Here is a 23,711-nt window from a genome sequence, read left to right on the forward strand (position 1 = left end):
CTGGACAGAGACGGTGCTGGAGGTCCTACCCAGAACAAGTAAGACAAAGGTTTCCAAAGTCAACACAATCCCACAAGTGGGGTTTAGCTTCGGTTGAGCTTAGAGTTTCTTTATGAATCATCCAACAAATCAGTCCAGTGGTTTCTCTTGAGGCATAAACAACCAAGCTGAAATTATAATATTTTGGATGTATTATGTCACACCCAGTTCTCTCTAGAGGACCTAATTCTGGGAAAGGTGGAAGGAAAGAGAAGAAAACAACCCGGTGCCAGATGGGGTCAGTTACAGTGGTGATGGGGCCATTGTTGGAAGACCTGAAGACTAGGTTGGGGCAGATTACCTTGGAGAAGGCTGGTATGTGGTCAGTAAGAATTGCCACCGACTTAGGGTGCATAAACAATTGATCGATCAATCAAGAGTTCTTCTAGAGAGTGAGGCATCATCCCAATTGTTAAATAAAGTGAGTTATGTAAGGAAGTACGAATCTACGCATGCTAGTTTGTAATCCAATGCAGGTTGTGTAACATATTGTGTGAGTAAAATCAACTCTTGGTTTCCTAAGGGATACATGCAAAGCCAGCCATAGTGGCTCCCTGAACAAACCATCTTTTAAACCCAATCCATGGCTAAATGCAGGATGTAAACTCAGCCACAAATACTAGCTCTTGGTCTACCTCCCAATAGTGGTGTGGGTGAAGCACCCCTTATACCATTAAGCCCAGCGTTGTCAGCCTTACCTTGAAGTGGAGCTGCACGTACTTGGGCATGGGATAATTGTTGATGTCAAGAGGCAGGGCGAGCTGGAAGTTGTCCTGCATCTTGGGCGGAGGGACAGGCGTGATACATTCCTCACTCACTTGCTTGTCAACTACAAGGAACAGGAAGTAGCAGCCAGTGCAAAGGAGGGGTCCTCCCATCCTAACCCCTTGAGTTCACTCACGAGAATGCCAGAAAACATTGGCTGGACCATGTCAACTGGGCAATAGGTTCTCTCTAATGCCAGTTGTAGCCCCCTTTTCTGGGTCCCAGAAAGCAAGCGGTAGGTCCATCCAAGCACTTTATTTTTTTTTTGTCGTTGAAACAGTGCTTATAATGTACCTGTCCGGAGCTCCACTGGCAAGGATAGACCAACAAGGCTAAAGGATGGCAGCTGTAGGCAAACAATTCGGTGTCTGGTGCCTTCTGACAGCCAAAATGTTGTGGTCTACTCAGCTTGCCACTGGTGGTACAGAGAAGGAATTAACCTCCTTCCTGGAAACCTCAAAGATCCGCCATCTAAAATCCTTGCAGAGGTTCATCTAGCCTTCCCTTAGTTCGTAGTGGATCATGACCTACCAGCCACAGAGTTTAAGAGTCCAACCAGATCCGCAGGGATTTCCAGATCTGCGACTTTCATCACTTCTCGCTGGCTCAGTTCCTAGTGGAACCCAGAAAATTGGGTCACCTCTAGTTATCCAAGCGACAAAATTGCTTCAGTTGTATATGCAGGTTATCAAAGGAAGTTTTTGCAGCCCAAGTTCTCCTCAAAAGGGTTAAGATCCTGTGTACTCGCCTTGGGAGTGAGTGCACTGCTCAGCAACGTTTTCGGACTGACCCCCATGACCCCAGTAAACCCCCAAACACCAGAGAATTACCTGCTCAGCTTTTCTTTTCTCCTGTTCTGCAATTCGGCGCTCCTCATCCTTCCTCTGAAATCAGAGTGAGATTTCCAAGGTCACACAAGCATTGCACCCCATTAATAGAGCTCTATTAGAAAGCAATCCAATTACTCCAGAGCACCTAAGTGGGGAGAGAGAACGAGCACTTTCCTTGGAAAGGAAAGGGACCCGGGAATGTGGGAATTCTTGGGCCCTTTTCTCCAAGCAGAGAGATCGTCTCCTGGATCACAGAATGTGGGAATTGTCACCCACCATGCAGAGTAGACACCAAGAGACCTAGGCAATTTATGATAAGGTCCCTCTCTGCCCAATCCTCTTCCTGTACCCCCCCTTTGCACTCAGCACCCCCCACCCTGGAGACTCACCTTGAGGTACTTCCTGCGGTTCATATAGATGCGTACCAGGCATCTGAATTTGATGAGCGTCTGACGCAGCCTCCCATATTTCTGCCTGCAGGACGGGAAACCCCCCGGGTGGAGGTGGGAAAGATCACCCCAAGTCTCAACAACATTTTCTCCTACCCAGGGTAAAAAATCAAATCAAAACACAATAATGGACAGACGGACCAGACCAAGGATGGCAAAGACATCTACAGGCGGACCACTTGGAGGGATATTCGCCAACATGACCTCTTGCAGAGATGTTGGAGATTCATCATCTCAACCCATCCAGCAAAGCTGTTGGGATCTTGGTTGACAATTGTGGAAGAGGCTCTCCAGCATGTCTGGAGAACACCAAGTTGGGGAAGTCCTCAAAATTCTTATTAAGTTAAGAAAGTCCGCCTGAGTGGCCCTTAAACCTGTCCCTCACCCACCTCACAAGGTTGTTAAGATGTTAAAATGAGGGAATAGAAAGGGCATTCTCGTTTAGGTGATCCGTGGGAGGGGTTGAATCTTTTCAGAATCCAGTTGAAAATGCATTTGGACATGTTCTTTGAGTTTCCTGAGATCCCTAAGCTATTATCTGGGGGTGGGGGCTGAGTGGAAAGACGGGTGGGACTTAGATCTTATAATCGTTTTTCAGAGTCTATTTGGTCGACAGGGCAGAGAATTAGACTTTATACCGGATTAGAATGTTAAGTCTGAAAAGTGATGAGCAATGAGAGGCTGGTCCACACATGACAGAGGCTCTGTTCAAGCCCCTCCACAAGCATCCCCCCAAGGCTCTCAAGGACAGTCCAACTCAGCACCTGACAAGGTAACCCCGGGCCCGGGCTTGAAAGAGGATGATCTTGCAGCGTAGGGCATAAAAGCGTTTCTTGATCAAGAAGCCACGGACGTAACGTTGGAGGGTCACCACCGCCATGTGGACAATCTGTTCCCGCTTGGCCTCCAATTGCTGGTAGATGCTTTCCTTCATGAAGAGCTAGAAGAGGAAGAGGAAGACGGCTCAGGAGAAGCAGAAGCCCAAGAGGTCACTGATCCATCATCTTCATTGGTCAATGGAGCTGATGTTATGACTTATTTTTGCCTAGGCCCTTGGAATGGCTGGCATTGGGCAACGGGAGCTAAGGGACGGGAGGTACAAGGAGGAAAAGGTAGGAAGGTGAAGGACAAGCAAAATAAGAGGATTCGGGTAACGTTGGGTTGTTCCTATGGGTACATAACCAGATGGAGTAGCTGGTGATGGAGAAGACCCGACATAAGAGAACCTAAAGGGCATCTCCTGATGTCCAAGTCCACCTAGATACCCTGAGTAGAATCAGTTGAGAAGAAACCACCAAGCCCTTCTTTAAAGACCAGGGACCCCCCCCTCCTTTGCAATGTCCATCTACTATCTGTTCTATAACTTCTTGTAATAAACTATCATTGACACTGATGGCTTTACCTTGGTTGTGCCAATGCGGTACATCTCTGGGGTGACCGGGCACAGCTTCTTCAGAACCCCCACAGAATTCCACCCGTCCGGGATGATATCACTACGGATATCCACAAGACAGCGGTACCTGAGGAGACACAAATTAGACTGGGATGTAGGGCTAAGCCATCATATGGTGGACAGCGTGTTTTTCCATGCTGCAGTGGTGGCCTGACAGGCAGATTTCTCAGCTCTGGCCGTTGGGTCTGGGGCTCCCGGAGTTCTGATCTTAGGCTGGAACAGCTTTGGACTAAGGATCTCGGCAGATTCATCTGTACCTGTCAATGAAGATTTGGAAGGGGATCCGGACAGGAAAGCCCTCCTTGCGGATTCGGATGGTCTCCAGGATTCCTGAGGATCGTAGCTGGTTGCTGACTGTATCAGCCTCAAACAGTCCTGGTTCCTGGAGGAGGAGGAGGAGGAGGAGGAGGAGGAGGGGAGGAGGAGGAGGAGGAGGAGGAGGAGGAAGAAGAAGAAGAAGAAGAAGAAGAAGAAGAAGAAGAAGAAGAAGAAGAAGAAGAAGAAGAAGAAGAAGAAGAAGAAGAAGAAGAAGAAGAAGAAGAAGAAGAAGAAGAAGAAGAAGAAGAAGAAATAACAAGTGTGTTTGATAGGAGGGCAAAACAACAACTACCCAACAACCCAAGGTACGTTTGTCCAACCTATTAATCTCCTGTCCTTCATCATATACTTGAGACCTACACTAAGTGAATAGGGCAGCTCATGAAAAACTAACCATGGTTAGTTTTTGCAGCATCCAAGTGCAGATGCTCAACCTTCAGTAGCCCTACATCTGTGTTGCTTTGGTGGGAACTATTATTCAAGACATCTGAAAGAGCCCAGGTTAGGAAAAGCATCTTCCAACCATCTTCCACTTGATTAAGTTAACTTCATGATGCTTGGTATAGGTAGGCCTCTGGTACAAGCCATGATGGTGTCAGATACCGTAGGATGCCATGGTGAAAATCATGCCAATGATTGAAGTTGCACCATTCGTGTGATGTCATTATGGACATCATTTCCCTGGCTTCTCAATACTCACTCAAGCCTACAAGTAGTCCTCAACTTACAATTTGGGCAGGAACTTTGGGCACTAAGCAACGTGGTCATTAAACAAGTCATCACATGGACCCAATTTGATGGCCATTTTTTTCCTCTGATCATTAAGCAAATCATGAGGTTGTTCAACAAGTAACAATCTACTTATTGCTGGGTGTCCGAAAGAGACAGTTGAGTTAAAATGCCATTGATGGGGCAGGATGGAGCTTGGTGCATACTCTGGCATCATACAAATGGGATCTGAACTGCCTGATTTGGGAACAGTAGGACCGAGAAAGAGAGAGAGAGAGAGAGAGAGAGAGAGAGGCAACAGGGAGTCAGCCCTACCTTCGTACTGTTGGGCTTGATGCAGCGAACGAAGAAAGGGTTACATCTGGAGAGAGAGAGAGAGAGAGAGAGAGAGAGAGAGGGCTGAACAAAATTGCTTTGAGGATAAAGTGGTACCTCTAACATAAAAAAGACAAATGTGCCCGAGCTCTCATTTGGGAAAGCAAGGGAAATTTAAAATCGCTTCATGTTAGCTCATCATTAGGGTATTTCCACCGTTCCCTCCAAAGCTGCCCATTCCAGATGTCCACATCTAGATCCTCCTTCTACGACCACAGAGAACGATTTGGCCGTGTTTCTGCATTCTAAATGTTTAAATAGAGCAATGGTCTTTCTCGTCTTAGTTTTATCTTGTCTGGGCTTTAATTTCTGCTAATAAATTGGTCCGTTTTGGGCAGTGGGATTTCAGTACGGGTTCCACCTGGATGAACTCCTTGGTTCTCGTCCTCAGAAGACCCTTAGCTAGGCTCTGCAGTGACATGGGCCAGGACATGTCTGGTTTATCACAGAATAACAAAGTTGGAAGGGACCTTGGAGGTCTTCTAGTCCAACCCCCTGCTCAAGCAGGAGACCCTATACAATTCGGGACCAATGGCTCTCCAGCCTCTTCTTGGGAACCTCCAGCGTTGGAGCACCCAGAACGTCTGAAGGCCAGGTCCCATGTCCACGTTGCATCTACTAATTGACGTCAAGGCTGGAGTCCTGTATGACATACCTCTCCATCTTCTCCACCAGGTCCAAAAGCGACTGCTGGAACTTTGCAGCCACCGTCTGGGGCTTATACTTCCGTTTGCTGGTGCTGCTTTTCCCCATCATGGTCCTCTGCTGAGCCACCAGCTGAGCGTGGCTGAAGAAGAGGCTGGCCACTATCTGAAGCAAGAGCAGAGCAAAGGAGAAATGGCTTCACCCCTCTTTCCTCCTTCGTGCCCATCAGGATCCCAGCCTCTTCCAAGGAGCTCGGGACACCGTACGGTGTAGACGGATGTCCCTCCTCCCCTATTCGGTTGATTCTCCAGGGATTTGGGGAGGTGGGCTAAGCTGGAAAAGAAGGATCAAACCAAGACCCTTTAATCATCTAGAAGGAATTTGCTGGAGAACTTCAGCTGCTGGGCCATCACCTCCATCACATTTAGGCAAACCATGACTAATAATAATGGATTTACTGCTCTGCAAATATTGATAGTTTATATTGACTATAAGCTGCTTAGTAGTGTGTCTTATAAACCTCTCCCCACCCTGTCTTTATTTCTATGTTTCTAATGATATCTCACTCTTTATCCCTTTTCCAATCATTGCAACTAAAGTTCTCACATAAGCATTTAAATTTGTGCAAACTGGAAGAATTGGGGCCCACTGAGACGTCAGTCTAAGCACCTACTTTGATTTTACTGTTGACAAAAAGATCGAGGACATCCTGGCGAACTTGGTCATAGTTTTTATCCAAGAATTTATGCACCTAGGAGAAAACGGAGTGAGCAAATGCAAACAGCAGAGCCAGGATCACGAATTCTTGGAGCTGTAAGTCCAATTCCCTAGGTGGCACCCTGGTTGAGAAGGCTGAACAAACCATGGCTCGTTTCTCAGCTTTTGATGCTGTTCGTGAATGTCGGTTTCCAGCTCCGTTTTCCTTAGGCTGCTATGATGGAACGGATTGTGCGGGATGAGAATTCAGCCCAGAAGGCACGTAGAAAGTTGAGTGCTCGTCCTCTTAGCTTGTAACGGAAACAGCTGATGGCATCAAAACTGAAATCCCACAAACCAGGATCTCCCCAACCTTCCTGGACTCTTGATGGTTCAAATATGTTACTATGCCCTCTTCCTCCTTCTCTTCCCTGCAAGCCCCACGCCCTTCTGGTATTGATATTACCTAGTTGGGTAATGAAATGTCTTCAAGAAGACAACCAAGCTCAGAGAGCACCAAGGACCCCCACAATCCCCCCCTCCTCCTCCTCCACCTCCTCCTCCTCCCTCACCTGGTAGGTGACTTTTCCTGCATAGTGCTTGATCGAGAATTCCGGCAGCGGCATTTTTGGCTTGGAATAGAGAGGATTAGAGCCGTGATGATAGTGGCATTTCTGAAGAAATGTGTGATCTGTGGCCTACAAAGATGGAAGCATGATCACAAGTCACCCCAAGACTTTCAGGCTGACTTATCTCCAAGCTCAGAAGGAGGATCCTCCGTGTAAGGAGAAGACCTCGCCCCTACTCAGTATTTATGAGTAGGTTTTGGGATGCAAACACTATTTAGGGGATTCCTTCGGAACCTGGGCAGAAGGCTTTCCATAGGTCGGAAGCTTTCCTTTGAATTACTTGCCGAGGTCCACCTCGCCCCAAGCCAAGGGAGGCCACATTCACCTGAGGGAAACTGCTTTGGTCATTCAGGATCTTCAAAATGCCATGAGGCTTTTGGGAAATCAGCTCAATGCAAGGCTGGTTGTCCGTGAAAGCAATCTCTCTCCATTCAATCTGTTCACGGATGTATTCTTCCTGAGGACCACACAAGAGCCATGATTTCCTGCTGCCCTTGAGCACAGCAGCAGATGCACCATTGGGGAAAAAACAGCTGTTGCCATTTTGCTAAGCAACCTTCATGAAAAAGAAGACCTCTATCGGCATGCAAATCCAGCGGATCCAGTCTGGTTCACCCTCCAAAGCAGAATCTTTCCCATGCAGGGATTTCCTGAAGTTCTAAGAACTTTGGGGATGGACGTGCCTTCAAAATCTTCCGTTACCTCCTTGACCATAAACAGTGGGGAACTATTTTAAAAACTCTACTGCTATTTTCCTTCTGCTATGGAGGACATTTTCAAGGGTGGCCACCTGACTTCTAACCTAAAGCAGAGAGCCACCAAATAAAATGCCAGATGCATTTTAGTTTCCTTTGCACAAAGCTGGGTGGTGGATCTGATTCAACCATCAGCTTTAACTTCTCAAGGGCTTTGGCTCCTCCTGGTCTTACCTGTTCTTCCTTAAAGACGATCTTATTAAAGAAGTATTGGAGATATTCGTTGGCATAATTAATACACAGCTGCTCAAAACTGTTGAAACCCAGATCCTATGGGAAAAGCAGGGAGAAAAGGGACAAAAAGAAATTTAGAAGTTCCATCAACCATTGTGGATTATTTTTACCGTTGTTAGAATTTAGCTGCATGCTTTTTAATCAATTTTACAAATCCCGAGGAATTAATACTTCGGCAGCCATAATAAACAAATTAACCTACCAACCAACATGCTTAATTTGATGTTAGCTGCAAGGAACCGCCAACAAAAAAGGCTCCAAGCTTGCAAAGAAATTGCAAGAAAAGATGACAATCCATGAACTTTCTAAGTGGAATTGTCCACTTTGAGGGCTTGGTGGCAGAAGATACCTAAAGCTGAACTATGGCCTCTGTAAATTAGAAGAGGAAGGTACCAAAGGAGCTCATGGTTGCATCCTCCTCCTCTCTCTTCCCTCGATGTGCCTGACAGAATAGCCTAAAGTGTATTTTTAGCTTATTTCTCTCCTCCTCACCTCAAAGCCGTAGATATCCAAGATGGCAATCGATAGGGTGTTTTTCTTGGGGTACATCTGCTTGTTGACCCTGTCCATGAGCCAGTTGAAAAGCAGCGAGTAAAGGATCTTGGCAATGGCATCTCTGAAAAGAGAAAGTCGAGGGAAGACCACCCGCAAGGTACAACATCAGAACTGGAAGGACACATGCAGGTGTTGCTTTAAGCACTGTGGTCTCCAACTGAGGGCACCTACTTCCCTTTTCCCTTCCTCCCTTCTCTCTTTACCTGGCATCCACGGCACTTTCTACGGTGAGTGGTGTGAAAATCTTCTCCCTCATGGTTTCCTATCAAAAAGCAAAGGAAGAACCAAGATGGCTGCCTTCTCTCCCCTGCACCCACCAGCCCCTCTAGAGTAGTTTCACCGCGATACCATTGGATGGGACTTCTGGACTTTCCTTCTTGTGGAATAGTAAAAAAGGTTATTTTCATGTCCAAAAGTGGGGGCATTGAGTTCTGAAGATCTAAGTGTACCATTAGAGGCCCATGACTGTGAGTTACAAAGCTTTGGAAATGGGAATTGGGGCTTTAGGGTGGACAGAAAAGCTTGTTTGTGCATTGTCTAGAGTTTAGCTCCCTCACCGTCACTTTGTAGGTGATCGACTTTTGCAAGCCTTCTGGAGAGATCTGCAACAGCTCAGCCACGACCCGGATCTCCTTGGCGCTCAGCACAGAGGCCACTTCCTGGCAGTCGATCTGCAAGGACCCAAATCAGGCTCAAACATCTCCCCCTGGAACAAGGAATCATCTCTCCGATTCCAGTGCTGCCTCCTACCTCATACTTTTCAAAGTAGACATTCCCCAAGTGAAGGATGGAAGACAGGATTCGGAAGATGCTGTCCTGGTCTTGGAGGCTGAAATTCAAGACTTCCATGGTGTCGAGCAGCCGATGAAAGTCTTCTAGGTCTGTTTTCCCAGGGATCTCACAGTTGCCTCCCTGGGGAAGACAGCAGGAAAGCATTTGATTCCCAACGGCATGTCCTAGTGCCTTTTAACGGCAGGAGAATCCAGAAGAAACATCTTTTCTTCCAATGGAGACCTCATCATCTTCTGCTTAAGTGTCCTGAAATCAAAGAGCTGCAAAGAAGCACAGCTAGGCATCTCCTAGCACAACACTAACTTTTCCCTAAACGAGGATTGGTTGGCCCAACCTCGATCTATTCACTCCTTTCTCCTGGATTTTAAGAATTCACCCCTCTCTTTTTCCTTCCCATTTGCATCTCGTGAGAACTCTCTGAGAAGGTATCTGAGTTTTTTGAGAACCTGGTCTGAGCCACTTTGGGGACCTTTAAGCGCCTGAGAAATTGAAGAAACAGAAATTTGAAGGACAAAGAATCATCATGAAGAAATAACTACCAGGAATTCTCAGCTCCATACCTGGTTGAGATAATAGTAGGTTTCTGCACCTTGAAGACAAAACATCTGCTTTTGCTGCGTGGGGAGACCAGCTAGCATCTCATAAAAGATGTGGTAGTTTCGTTCATTTTTGGCCTAGGGAATGAGTCAGACAAGACTGATGGATGTGAAGGAGAATTATGAGTGAGAAACCAAGATATTTGGATCCCCGTGTGCAAAAACCCAGAATGGCTACCAATGAAAGTAAGGAAAAATAAAATAAAATAAAAAATACATAGGCTTACCCTTGGCTTGATATTTCTAAGCACTCTTGGAGAACTCTTTTCAAAAAAGTCATTTGTTGAGAGGGCTCAGCTCATAATGCTAGAATGATCTTTTCAATTTTCCTTATTGCCGGAAAAAAAACCCACTTCTGCTTTTTAATAAATGCTGAACTGTTGTCCAAATCTAATCCACCTCTCACTTCTTTCCTAGACAATCATCATAGTTTGAGCAGAGCTGTCCAACCAACAGCACCATTTAGTTAATTTTAAAGGATCAAAGTAACCAGCTTAATCCAAAGCATTATTTATAACACACGCAAGCTGGGAAGAGGCCCTTTCCAAACCAGCTCCCTGCAAATGCTATTTATTTTCTTCCAAAAGCTTCCGTTGCAGTTCTCACCTGCTTTGCTAGAGTCACCCTTGCTTGCCATGACTACACCAACCCAAGAACAGGAGGAAAACTCACCTGAAAGATGACTCTTGATTTCTCCAGAAGGTACTGGGAGGTGATGGCACCACAGATCAATCCATTGCTGGGAGAAACACAACCAGTCGTCAGTCACTTTTTCCAGTGCCGTTGTTAATATCAAACGTTTACTAAACAAACGCTTGTAAGTTGAAAATTATCTTTATCATGCAGGGCCCCTGAAGGCAGGATTGTACGGGAAGAAGCAGAGAGGCTGTAAGTAGGGGAGGGCGTGGTAGGAAGATCCAGGGTTTGGTTGACTTACTCCTCCAGGAAAAGTTCCACAAATTTTCCAAATCTGCTGGAGTTGTCATTCCGCACAGTCTTGGCGTTTCCAAACGATTCCAGAAGAGGGGTTGCTTCGAGAATCTGACTCAAGCGGATAAAACACAAGAGCAATATATATATATATATATATATATATATATCCCACACAGCATGAACAAACGAGATGACACCTCCCGCCTTCCAGCCATTTGGAAACCCGCCCTCATGAACAGACGAGTACCTAACATGAAGAAGGACACCGGACCTACACCCATGAGAGCCACACAAGATACCACCACCACACTTCCATGTAGAAAACAGACTCCCACCCATTCAGAAAATGAGAAACGATCATGGACCAGAAGCTGCACGGCAGCTGCATCACTACCCACTTCAAACCCCTCTGAGCCATACATGAAGCAAACCGACACCCACTATGAAGATGCAGCAGGACCACGAACTAGAAGCCAAACAGCAAGATCACAACTCTCCAGCTCAAATCCCCCAGCAACTAAGACTAACCTGAGCACAACCAAGCCGCCACCTGAACAGAACACGCCTCCAACCAATCAGAACACGGCTAACCCCCCAACCAATCAGAACACAGCCAAACCCCCTACCAATGAGAACACACCCCCACCCAATCAGAACACAGCCAAGCCCCCACCCAATCAAGTCCCACCCCCACTGGCAGTTAAAAGGAGGAAGCAGCTGCAATCTCCATTACTCTGAGAAGCACAGAGCCGGAGACAGAAGCCTGAAGATGATGAATGAGACTTCATCGAAACGTTGCCTAGATACTTGAATCTTACGCGGGAGAAAACCCGAACAACCAAAGATCCACATACAAATACCCGCGAGAACCTCAGAAAACATATATATATATATATATACTGGGAGTTGAAGTCCGCCAGGCCCAAAGTTGCTAACGTTGGAGACCCCTGCATTGGAGCCAAGGGAGGCCTCTAAACCTCTACATGCCCTGGCTGTTACATTAACCTGATTTTTATTTAATTGCCCAAATCCAGCCTGCCAAAGAGAAGAGCAGTGTGGAGAACGGACAAAATGTTCCATGGGTGCCCCATCAAAACAAAACGAAACAGGGGAGCTAAGAGAGGGAGAGAGAGAGAGACGGTAGAGCAATCGCTGATGTGAAAGTGAATAAGTCAGAATAACCACTTGCAGCAGCTCAACCTCTGAGCAACGACTGAATTTGGGGAGCAAGATCCTTTACTGCAATCAGCCAGAAAAGAAAGTAGGTAGGTGTATTGGTCACCTGGGTCCAAATCATGGAGGAAAGGTTGGAGCTGAGACTTCGTCGCTTCAGCTCGGAGGAAACTGCCACCCTCGTTCAATAAGTCAACCGATAAGGGACGGAGATGGATCGGTTGCTCAGAGGGGAGCCCTCATTCTCCAAGACAGGTGGGAAAAGGAGACAGCGAGGAACTAATCCCTACACAACTGAATTCATGCACGCACCACGGCATTAACCAGGGCTGGGGAAAAAAAATGAAACCTGATGCACAGCATGCCCCATACCTTTATCTAGGGAAGCATCAGGCAGCAGAAGGCAGGAAGCAAAGGTAGGTCTTCAAAGATTCAGGGCAGTTCCCCCTTCAAGCACCCATTGACCTTAGCTGGGCCTTAGGTGAGCATCAAGGCTTGGGCTGAGCCTCGTTGCCTCTGCTCACCCTCTCCGTCCTACCTGCTGAGTCGCAAGGTGTTTCTGGTTGATAGCTGCCAGATAACGAAGGATCAGTTTGGTGGCCTCAGTTTTGCCTGATCCGCTTTCTCCGCTAGGAGCAAACCAGAAGGAAGGCATGTAACTCAATGCAATTTAACTCCCCGCTCAAAACGACGTTATAGGGTCCTGCACCCCAGAACAACTAGACACAAGGTGAGTTTTTCCCCAAACGCCTCACTCTACTGAACAAATAATTTCCTCAACACTGTCCAACTATTTACAAAGTCTTCACTACTATTACTATTCATCTTCTCATCTTCTCATCACTCCTCATCGCCCATCCCCTCCCACTTGTGACTGTATGGCTGTCCTTATGATTGTATCCTTACGATTTATATGGACTGTTTCCTAGTATGATTTGATGGCTTAGTGTACCCTATGACTATTATTGTTGGACCTGATGATTCTTGACTCTTGATAAAAGTATCTTTTCTTTTTATGTATGTTGAGAGCATTTGCACCAAGACAAATTCCTTCTGTGTCCAATTCCAAGCGTCCAACACTTGGCCAATGAAGAATTCTATTCTATTCTATTCTATTCTATTCTATTCTATTCTATTCTATTCTATTCTATTCTATTCTATTCTATTCCATTCCATTCCATTCCATTCCATTCCATTCCATTCCATTCCACGTAAGGACCCTTGAGCCCAAGGAAACCTCTCAACAGGGACCTAACCTGAAAGGAGATGGGGGAGGGGTCCTCTTTCTTCTTAGATACTTTGAGGACTATTGTCAGAGGGAACGTCCCAAGCTCACCTAATAATGATACATTGGTTGAGTTTGGCATCTCTCAACTTGCTGTAGGCAACATTAATGATTGCAAAAAGGTGTCTGCAAAAGAAAAAGAAGGAAAGAAAGTTTCGAGCTGTCTTTAAAAACGGGGGACAGGTTGCTCTCAAATCAAGTGTGGCGCCTTTCTATCTAGCATTCCCACAAGGCTCAGTGACAATAGCTTAGAAACATAAGGAAGGAACCACTTATAGAAACACCAATACAGGCAGTTCTACCTAGTTGCAATCTTAGAGAATCACTGCCAGTTAAAATAAAAATATATAGGAGGGAGACCAGTTGTTCATTCACGCTTTTCTAGATGTTTTGGATTCCCAGCCCTAACCAATAAAGGCAGAGAACCAGAATGATAGGAATTGTAGTTGCAAATCCTCTGGAAGTCTCTAGTTTGCTGGGTGAGAAGACTCAGTGGTGACTGAGACACTATTCACTCAAACCTCTGAGATTTCAAGAAGTGCCTGGTCAGCCTTTCCCGACCCACAGAAGAACTCGAGAACATCCTCATGGCCACCAGGACTAAGAATATTGCCTGTCCAAAGAGCCCAGGGTGATGAAACGGTCCCCATTTTGCAAGGATGGAGTGAAACACCCTCCAGATCAAACCTGCAGCCACTAACAGACTCACGGTGGGTTCTCTCCCAAAGCTTTGCCATCATACTTCAGGACGTGGTCCGTTCCGTAGATGTTGAACATTTTGTAAGGATTCACTGACACCAGGATACTTCCTATGTAGGTCTGGCAGAGAGAAAGTGGAACGTGAGGTATGTGTGTGTGAGAGAGAGAGAGAGAGATGGAGAGAGACACAGAGACAGACAGACAGACACATAGAAAACACATGCTAGGGAAAGCAAAAAACACATCCTGGAGGACTTGGTGCTCTGTGTGAATCCAAACACAATGACTTCATGCTCTCTACGTAAGAATAAACTCATGGTTTACTCTGGCCTAGGCAATTCCTATGCTTTATGGACAGACATTGCAAAATATAGGGTGAGAACTTACAAAAAGCGAGCAATATTTCAAAACCTTCCAGAAAGTTTCGTTTTAACAGCTATATCTCATTTAAGCTTGCATTTACTAGTAACAGAGAGTAAGGAAGACGGATCTTGTCAAAAGACAAACAGATTTTGCATATATCTGCCTAGAGTTGCATCTGGCAAGATGAACAATATATAAGTTTAATAAATACAAATTGGAATAAATAAATCTCTGCCAATGTCCTCTCTCTTACTTTCCACATAGCAAGAGAATAAACGTTGAGTCTTTTCTTCTTGAAGGACAAAGGCCACCAGTCACGTGCCGAATTCTCTACCCCCATCCCTACAATAGACTGTGAGGAAGACCAAGGCTGGTCCTCCCAGGAGAGCTTGTGGCTTAGTTGGGGTTTGAAGCCAGAACCTCCCCCTCCCCTCTGGGTGTTTCTTTCAATGGTTTGGAAGCCTGGGGAGCAAAAGTGAAAACAACCAACTTACATAGATCAGCCCCTGCTCAAACCTCCTTTGGACATTGTGCAGGACCACGTTTTCTTGGAGGTCTCTGTGGCATAAAGAGCAAACATGGCTGAACACAACACAACCTTAAGAAGGGGAAATAAATATGATCCCCAGGGGTCCCGTGGAGCAAACCTCATAAAGGTATGGGATGAAAAGACACAGGAAGCTTTGCTTCCTCTTGACATGAAGGTAGTAGGGCTCTAAGCCCCCCTCCCCCCCGGCTCAGGTGAATGATGAAAAAAGGGCCGCACTCTGCACATGAGCGGAGAGGTTAGTTAGAAGGGCTAAATTGGCCCCGGGTGGAAGATGCCCTCATAAGTGGACTTCGTCTTCCCTTCTTTTCATAGATCTTTTATTTAATTTTGCCCCATTCCAAAATACTACAAGAGGATCTGAACAGAAAAAGAACTTTCATTAAGATATACATTTTGTGTGTGTATGTGTGTGTGTGTGTGTGTGTGTGTGTGTGTGTGTGTGTGTGCTGGCTGGGGGATTGTGGAAATTGAAGTCCACCCATCTTCAAGTTGGCAAGTCTCTCAGGGGTGGGCAGCCTCCAACAAGAGCCCATCCTTCCATACTTACTCTAGTTGGGTCAAGTCATCCACGCCATCATAGCTCGCCTCTCCTGGGTTGGTTGCCGATTGCAAATTGTGAATGCAGTGCATCTAGAAGTTGGCAGAAAGACCCGGAGAAGGTCAAGACAGGCCTCCCAAATATCCCTGTCCCTCTCTGAATCTCCCCCACCACCCCGAGAGGTAGATTCAGCAGAGAGCTGGCAGCAGCTCAAGCATCACTGAAGGCATTTCATGGCACGGGGGGGGGCTGATTCAGGCTGAAACCCACCCCTCCTTCCAGCCTGTTCTTCCCACCTGCCTTGGCACCCCTTCCACCTAGGAAAAGATGGAGGCTTTGCAAGTGGTGCCCGGCTACCCTTCTGCATCTGAAAAGGCCACGTCTTGACCGTAAGCAAACACATCGCTTGGATGTCATGGTGGACTGGCTATTAAGCAGTGACTCACACCATTATTCAGGAGATAGGAGTCAGGTAGCTGCTTCTCTCTAATTAATTCTCCCCTCCAGTTCCAACTCTGCTCCCTGTCCTCCACTATCACAGTGTTCTTTGGTTACAAGGGGATATTATGCAGACAAGCCGGCCATGTTGGGTGTCTTTGATCTAAGGCGTTGTGTCGATTCCCCGCAGAGCAGAGAGGCTGCCTTGCACATTCCCCCTGCCGGCTCCTCTTTAACTGAACCAAAGCAACTTTGCTTTTGAGATTCTTTCGAAGGAGAAGAGAAAGTTGGAGAGGGGGACGCACAATTATGGCTGTGTGAGAGAGACACCGAGGAAGCGCATGCTTGACTTCTTACAATAGTGGCCTCTCCTGCCTCCTTTGGGTGCCTTGATCAAGAGGGGACCTTGGGATCCCTCCCACTCCCCTTGTGGGGCCTTTGTCCACACAGGTGGATAATCTTGCCCCGGAGAAACTATTGGACATCTGAGGATCTTGCCAAGGACTTGACTCCCCTAAATGGAGCACAGACAAGGCTAACATCTGATCTGATTGGTGTTCGGCGAAAGACCACGAAAAAGCCACCATTTGCTAGGAATGTCCTTGTTTCCCTCTCCTTTCTATCTCATGGGTGTGAAGTGCTGGAATGGCTCTGCGAGGTGGGGGCACTCCTGAGAGGTGGGATGTGTGGGGGGGGGGTCTGTTCAAAGTCTGGCTGGGACTTGCGATGCCACACTAGCCTCTCGGCCACATTAGACAAGTCCACAAGGTTACAAATCCCTTGGGTGGGTCGATCTCCTTTGGGGCGTGTACAGTCCAGTGACTCAGAAGCTCAAGATAAATTGAACTCAGAGGGGCCTCCTCCAATTCTCACTCCCCCCACCACCACCATTTCTGCCTTCCAGCCTCTAACTCCTTCTGCCCCTCTTCAATATCCAGCGGACAGGAACCCTTTCAATTACCTTGCATTGCCAGTTCTTGTTGGCCTCTCCATATTCGTTCTGGGATCCAGAGGCTCCGCGCGTCAGGTACCAGAACACCCCATTCCCTCTGCCTCTTCCTCCTCCACGATGAACTTCCCGAGCCCTAAAACTCTCCCCTGGAGGGGGCTGGAAGAGCTTCTCTGAGGTCCGTTTGTTTGGCATCTCATGTACGTTCACGGTGTGATACTCAGACCACAGCTGGCTTTGCCTCTGGGACCTTCTCCAAGGAGAAGAACCCATCGGTTGGACTTGAGGCATCACCACGGCATATCTCCCTATGCCTCCTTCCATTTCATGTTCGAGAAGCTCAGGAGGTCCGTGGGCAAAATCTGGTCTTCTTGGCTTGTTATACTGGCCGCGAAGGGAGGGCGGTCTGGCCAAAGAGGAGCCGCCTTCTTCCAAAGTGTAGGGTCTTTGGAACGAAACTGTTCTTTGAGACATGGGGCTGAGATTGGGCCTCCTCAAACTGCCAGGGTTATCCCCAGGGATGGTGCAGGAGAAATGCCCCCCCAAGAGCTTACGTGCCTCTTTAGGAGCAGAGGACCTGACAGACATGGCCTCTGTCTTCTGCTTCATTGATGCAACAGCAGCTGGAGAAGGCTGGGGACATGGCTGCCTTGAGAAAGCTTGAGACTCTTCTGGGCCAAACTCCGCAAGATATGGATTCTCATCTCCTAAATGTCTCCTCCTTTCTCCAGGAAGGAACCGAACGGAAGAAGCAGGCTGGACCATTCCAGCCAGAGGCTGACCAATGCGCTGAAGGAAGTCCTTTCGGGGGCTTGGAGCTTGAGTGGGTGATTGGGGCAAGTGGAAACCACTTCTCAAGCTTCTCGTAGCTCCCATCTTGGGCGAGGAACTCCAAGGAGTTGCTTCTTCTTCTTCTGAGGTGCAAAGCCACCTCGGCTGGGGCTGGCACTGAGCTTCCTCTGGCCTGCCAGTTTCAAAGGGAAGCTGGGCATGAAGAGATGATCCTTGGGGTGACTCTCGGATTCTGTTTCTGTGGCTTCCTTGACGAGGCAACATGCAAGGAGACGCCCTAGCAGATAAAACTGGGGAACGATGGCCAAACTGCCTCAGGTGCTGGTTTCTCAATAATGGCTTCACTGCTTTCGTTGGGGGCTCAGCCTGCCTGTTCCAAGCCTGGGGGAGGCTTCCGGAAGCGTCCATAGGTACCCGATGAACTGCTCTTGTTGGTTGTAAGTGACCTGGTATGGGAGGAGATCCAAAATGCCTAAGGGATGGTTGAGGTGACGGAGGAGCCTTCAGACTCCTCCTGATGGGATTATGGACAGACCTTCCAGAGGTCCTATTTCTGGCAGAATTTAGAAACTCTGGAGTGCTGGAGGTATGAAATAAGGAACGACTGAAAGGGGTGTCCGCCAGGCTTTTAACAGATGTTAAACTAGAAGACGAGAGGTTGCGTTGACTTTCCAAACTCTTGCGTGCTGATGGGTGAGGGGAAGGAGGTGTCTGGAAGAGGGAGTCTTTGGATGAGTTTGCCTTAGTAGCTGTCCTGCGTCCAACTGATGAAACCAGGTTTTCTTTGGCTGTTCTCTGAGAAGGAGAAGACACGTGATTATGTGGACTCCTCTCCTTGAGGGAAGGATTTTGATGTCCAGTTGCGGACCATGAGGTGTTCCTCTGTGAAAACCTGAAGTCTTGCTGTGACTTCCTATGGAAAGTTGGCCGGAACGTGCTTTGCAACTCTTTGTGAAGAGCGTCTTGCATTGCTACTGCGGTGTGAGAAGGTGCGAAAATAGTGTGGTCTTTCCCTGAACCCCTAAGCTGCCTTGGGGGTGGAGGAGATGAGGACTCCAGAGGACTCTTCTCCCCAAACCGTGGAGACACAGTTCTTCTGTTGGGCTCACGCATGCCTGGTTGGTTCCTTCCCCAGTTCCCGTGGTGCTTCAGAATAGGTCTTGGCTGAGCGATGGATTGTTGCAGGAACTGCCCCAGGGGGCTCCCACATTCTCTTGGAGAAAGAGGAGTCTTCAACGGATGTGGATCCCGAACCCAGTTCCTTCCACCCAAGTTGGTCCATTGGGGCCTCTGAAGCTTGCTCAACTTTGAAAAAGTCTCCTGAGACCCAGAAGGCTCCAGATACTGACCATCAAACTGGGCAAATGGAGAAATCAGAGGCTCCTCCTCTTCTTCCTCAGGGATGCCTTCCTCCTCGGGATCCAAATAAGCCATAGAGATCTGCGAGGAAGGGGGCAGAGGGACATCGAGCTTCTCCTTCCCAAAGAGCTTCACTTGGGGCCTCGGGAAAAGCCGGAACTTCCTGTTCAATGGTGCCATTGCAGCCGTCTTTCTTTCCATCCCTCGTTCAAAAACAGGAGAAGGGGAGAAAGCAACGGGGTCACCTTCTGGCTCAGCCTCAGCTCTGTCTGCTTCTTCCATCTCAGCAATGTCATCCAACAGGCAGGCGTACGGGTTGTATGAAGACGGGGAGACCCATTCTCGGTCACTGTCATTAATGTCCTGCTGACCGTAAAACTCCTCCTCCTCCTCCTCCTCCTCATTGGGGTGTTCCACTTCTCCAGCCCAATATGGGCCACCTTCCCCTTCATACTCACTGCTGAAGTCCTCATAAGGCTCATAAGATGGATAACCGAAAGATGGCCCATATTCTTGGGGGTCACTGTGGTACCCGTAAAGGTCCTGCTCATCGTAGTCTTCCTCATAAGGCCCGTATCCTTCTTCCATCGGATGCCTCCCATAAGAATCCTGGTTATAACCAGAAAAGCCATACTTGAAAGGGGCCTGGACCTCATAACAACCCCGTTCCTCTTCATAATCTTCAAAGTGATCTTGTAAGGTGGCAGAATCCAGGTGGTTCCAGTGGCCAAATTTGTCTGGGTATTGGTCAAAACAGGTACATATATTGGCTCCAGGAACCCTTCTCATATTCGCTCGGTGTCTCAAAACTTCATCTTCCGAAGGGAAAGGCAGTTTCTTGGCTCCAATCTTGGCCAGCCAAGAGTCGTCAGTCGCTCGTTTGTCATATCTGGGTCTGCTACGTTTACTCAAGAATTTCCGGGTCAGCCAGTTGGTGACCGCAGCCACCTTGCTGACCACCTGGGCCTGGGGTTTAAAGTTCTGGTTTCCCTTCCTCCGGCAGAAGAAGTTGCCAAAAAGGCCCCCCCTTTTACTCTGCTGTTCTTCTGACTTCCCACCCCCCAACCGAATCAGCATGAAGGAGGACTTCTTGGTCTCCTTGACAGGGGCTCCCTCCTCCTCCTTCTTCTCCTTCTTCTTCTTCTTCCCAAGAGATTTGAAGCGCATCATCAGGTTGGAGGTGGACTTCAGCACCCCCTTGTTCTTCTTCTTCTTCTTCTTCTTTGTGCTGTACTTCTTCAGGCCCCAGAAGAAGCGCGAGGTACTCTTGAAATGGCTTTTCTTGGTGCTCTTTTGGGGCCCCATCCCTTTTACGCCCATGAAGAGTTTGGAGGTGCTTTTCAAGCTCCGCCTCTTCTTGGGCGGGGCCGCTGCCTCTTTCTTGGCCATGACCATGGCCTTGGTGGCTCCCTTCAGCTGGGCCTTGGCGTGTTCCTTCTTGGCCACTTTCTTCTTGGGGTCCTCTTTTGCCAGGCCCATGAGCAGCTGGGAGGTCCCTTTGAGCTGCCTCTTGGTCTTGGCAGGAAGGTCTTTGGCCTCCTTGTTGTCCAGCTCCCCCTTCTTCCCTTTGCCTGCCTTCTTGACCAGGCCTTTCTTGTCCTTCCCCTTCTTCTTCTTAGGGTCATCTTCATTCCCCTCCTCCTCTCCCTCCACCAGCTCGCTGTCCATCTCACTTTCTTCAGCGTTCCTCTGTGCCAAGTCAGAATCTGACCCATCGTCCAGCGGAGTGACAGGTTCCTTCTTCCCCTTTCGGACATTCTTCCCTTTGTCCTCTTTTCCTTTCTTAGCCATTTCCGAGGAGGTCAAGGGTGTTCATGCTCCCCTCATCTTCATCCCCTCCAGGGAAAGCTCAGGGAAACCTTGTCCATGCGGAAACAGAGAGGAGGAGGAGGAGGAGGAGAAAGTAAACATGATGAAGAAACCAGAAGATCTCAGAAAGCAACGTTTCCTGGGATCTCTTTGAAAACTGAAAACCAGCCTGGGAAGCTCTGAAGACCTCCTGTTCCCTTTCACCTGTCCTGTTTTCCGCAATTACTCATTTCAGGGTTATGTAGAGAGAAGAATCCCTTTTATTTACCTGGGGGCAAAGCTGGATAAAGTCCTTGTGGGCCTCCCAACGTCTCTCCTTGGCTTCAGCTACTGAAGGTGGTAGACCTCAACGGTCTTCCTCAAAGGCTTGAGACCCGAGGAGGGTCTGCCCAGGCCGAGCAGAGGTTGCCCTGAAGGCCGGTCTTCCACATCTCCGGAGCTGGCTGGGAGCTTTTCCCTCCTTCTCCCCCCAGTGTGTTTCCTGCAAGAAGCTGGGAGGAAAGTGACGGGAGCTCTTGATGTGAGCTGGCAATGTAACCATATCTCTTGGGCTCTTGTCCGTATGAATAATGTAAATGGACCAGTCCATCTCCAGACCGAGAGTCCCCCGGAGGAGGAGAGAAGGAAGGAAGGAAGCAGAGCGAGCCCCCCTTTTCAGCAATCTGGCTCTTTTTAAATCACCTTGGCTTAAGTGCTGTTTTAAAGTAAGAGAATCTGGAGTAAACACGTGGACCACTCCGCTGGCTCCGAAGGAAAACTAAAATCACTTATCCTGCTCTCTTCCCTCTCTCATTTTAACTGTGGTGGTGAAAGGAATATTTACCTCTTTCTGGGGGAAAAAACGCAGCTGTGCTTAAAGGAAGGTCAAGAGGGGCCCTTGTGGGTCCTTTTGGGGGCTGGGGACGGCTGGGTGGGAGATCATTTCTGCAGCCCTCCTTTCAAGGCAGCTGCTTCAGAAGGAAATGGATTCTGTCAGGGGACACTTGACCTCAGGAGATATTAGAATTCCCAGGTGTCTGGGAAAGAGAACGGCCAGGCACTGCAAGATAAGCTGAAGGAACGTGGGTGCAATTACACACCTGGGACAGGTGAGCAGAAGGAAGCTGCACGCGCACACACGGAGGCACTTTCTTATTGAAACTTGCCTTTGTGCCAGGTCTGGGGAGGTTTACAAAAAATGTTGTGCAACGCAAGACGAGGTTGAGGTTTGGAGTCATGAAAGGCAAGAGACTGAGGGGTGGGAGGGACCGGTAAGTAGGGTCATGATGGCAGCCATGACGGCATGATCAAAGACACAGACGCACAGATGCACAGACAAAAACGGGTGGGGCTTAGATCCCACCCACATGGTCCGTCATCTTTGACTAGCAAGTGAATAGTAACACCTACAAATTTAAGGATGAGAAACTGACAAGGGCAGGGAAACGGTGAGACCGAGAAGAGAGAGAGCAGAGTTGGAAGGGACTTCGGAGATCCTCTAGCCTGACCCTCTGCTGAAGAAAGAAACCCTACTGCATTTCAGGAAAACGGTGGCCTAATTCCTCAGGGGCGTCCTGCTGAAATCCAGATGTGCAGCTTTGCACCCCTGGCTCTTTGCCATCTCCTCACAGCTTCCCCAGATCAGACCCAAACAGGAGGAGAACTTGAAGGCAACGTGCAAGAGATGTAAGGAAGGAGCCTGGACCAGCTGGCCAGGGGTCTTACCTTTCGGATCGGACACCATCGGCGGCTGCCCCCTGGATGTCACCCACAGCGGGGGTCACTCCGGAGCCCTCGGGCACCCCAGCTTTGGCATGAGGTGGCAAACGTTGGCCCCTTGCCTCCAGCTCGGCCGATGCAAGGGTTCCTAAAGATCTAAAGACCTGCCCAAACCACCTGGAAGATGTCCGGTGCCACCAGTGAGGGGGAAGCTGCCACCTCTAACCAAGAGCCTTGGCAACTGTTGCTTCCCCTCTCCCCATGCGAGGTTCACTCCCCCCCTCCAGGCCTCGGACGTCATGGCCGAGAGGCGTAAATCAAAGGGACAAAGGAAGGGCACCAGCCTCTCTGCCAGGCGGCTGGCCGAGAGAGGATCACCTTTCCCTCTTCTTCATCTGCAGCCGACAGGAAGACAGGCACAGAGGCTTGGGATGGCGCCTCTTTTTAAAGAAATTCCTGCTGGGTTTAGGGATGGGGGGCTAGTTGGGCCCCCTTATTGGGGGCTCAGGGCCCTCCAAAGTCTGCTACAAATTGTGGGGCAGGGCAGCTGCTGGCACCTTTTCAAATTGGACAGGTCGGTGGGCGCGATTTGGATGGCATGACCGAACCCTTGTAGAAGGAAAACAAAAGGCAGAGAAGATTCTCTGCCTTCTCTTCCTGGTCCACCTTTAAAGCAGAGGCCAGGCTAGAGAGATTGATTGCTGAGGACTAGAAGCTTCAGTTTTAACAGAGCCCTAAAATGCCACCTGTAAGCCTTGAGTTTTGTATCCTTGTTTCACCCTCCTCTCCGTCCGTTTCGAGCGTTGGAGGTTTCCCAAATGATGCTGAATTTCAAAGCAGCTTCCTCCAGAGCGAGAATCGAAGATTTCTGCTTTACCCTCACAAATGGGGCAGGGTGGAGCATGTGCCTTTAAGGCTCTCACAACCACCCTGTGAGGTGGACTAACTGGCGCACAGCACCACTCATCAAATGCGCAGGCCAAATGCCGCCGCAGATCGCGCTCCAGCTTTGACAAAGCCTCCGATGAGAAAACTGGAGCCTTCCTCCCCCCGCAGACGCCCCCATCGAGCTAACCTACCCCACACCCCAGGGCTGTTGTGAGGGTTGCAGAGCTGAGAACAAGTCTGCCCTTCCCTACCAAACCTGGTTACCAATGGACTAAAAAAGCAAGTATACTGAACGGCTGTTTTGCAGAATAAACGACAGCAAGACCACATGCAATAAAGATCAGGCGTCATTGGAACAAGAGTGGCACGGCTCACTT

The 23,711-nt window shown here is 48.5% G+C and overlaps 1 protein-coding gene across 1 annotated transcript in view; it reads right to left on the reverse strand.

The window, feature by feature from the left end:
* Nucleotides 1–23,711, reverse strand: part of MYO15A (myosin XVA) — a 48,677-nt gene that overhangs the window by 23,281 nt on the left and 1,685 nt on the right. The window contains exons 3-33 of the mRNA XM_087912743.1: nt 23,004–23,055; nt 22,453–22,623; nt 21,828–21,906; nt 19,991–20,721; nt 16,801–19,933; nt 15,411–15,493; nt 14,808–14,871; nt 13,961–14,070; nt 13,303–13,377; nt 12,505–12,595; nt 12,339–12,344; nt 10,798–10,901; nt 10,533–10,599; nt 9,825–9,938; nt 9,223–9,384; nt 9,030–9,143; nt 8,676–8,734; nt 8,410–8,533; nt 7,858–7,953; nt 7,254–7,385; nt 6,872–6,997; nt 6,273–6,354; nt 5,614–5,764; nt 4,899–4,944; nt 3,794–3,918; nt 3,486–3,603; nt 2,848–3,023; nt 2,024–2,108; nt 1,635–1,688; nt 1,336–1,417; nt 738–868 (exon numbers count right to left, since the gene is read on the reverse strand). Of these exons, the coding sequence (XP_087768869.1) occupies nt 738–868; nt 1,336–1,417; nt 1,635–1,688; nt 2,024–2,108; nt 2,848–3,023; nt 3,486–3,603; nt 3,794–3,918; nt 4,899–4,944; nt 5,614–5,764; nt 6,273–6,354; nt 6,872–6,997; nt 7,254–7,385; nt 7,858–7,953; nt 8,410–8,533; nt 8,676–8,734; nt 9,030–9,143; nt 9,223–9,384; nt 9,825–9,938; nt 10,533–10,599; nt 10,798–10,901; nt 12,339–12,344; nt 12,505–12,595; nt 13,303–13,377; nt 13,961–14,070; nt 14,808–14,871; nt 15,411–15,493; nt 16,801–19,933; nt 19,991–20,721; nt 21,828–21,906; nt 22,453–22,623; nt 23,004–23,055 (6,743 nt within the window). The remainder of the gene's footprint in view (nt 1–737; nt 869–1,335; nt 1,418–1,634; nt 1,689–2,023; nt 2,109–2,847; nt 3,024–3,485; nt 3,604–3,793; nt 3,919–4,898; nt 4,945–5,613; nt 5,765–6,272; nt 6,355–6,871; nt 6,998–7,253; nt 7,386–7,857; nt 7,954–8,409; nt 8,534–8,675; nt 8,735–9,029; nt 9,144–9,222; nt 9,385–9,824; nt 9,939–10,532; nt 10,600–10,797; nt 10,902–12,338; nt 12,345–12,504; nt 12,596–13,302; nt 13,378–13,960; nt 14,071–14,807; nt 14,872–15,410; nt 15,494–16,800; nt 19,934–19,990; nt 20,722–21,827; nt 21,907–22,452; nt 22,624–23,003; nt 23,056–23,711) is intronic.

The sequence above is a fragment of the Pseudonaja textilis genome, chromosome 14, assembly GCF_049901715.1.
Source record: "Pseudonaja textilis isolate UNSWEBS1 chromosome 14, rPseTex1.2, whole genome shotgun sequence".
NCBI lineage: Eukaryota > Metazoa > Chordata > Lepidosauria > Squamata > Elapidae > Pseudonaja > Pseudonaja textilis.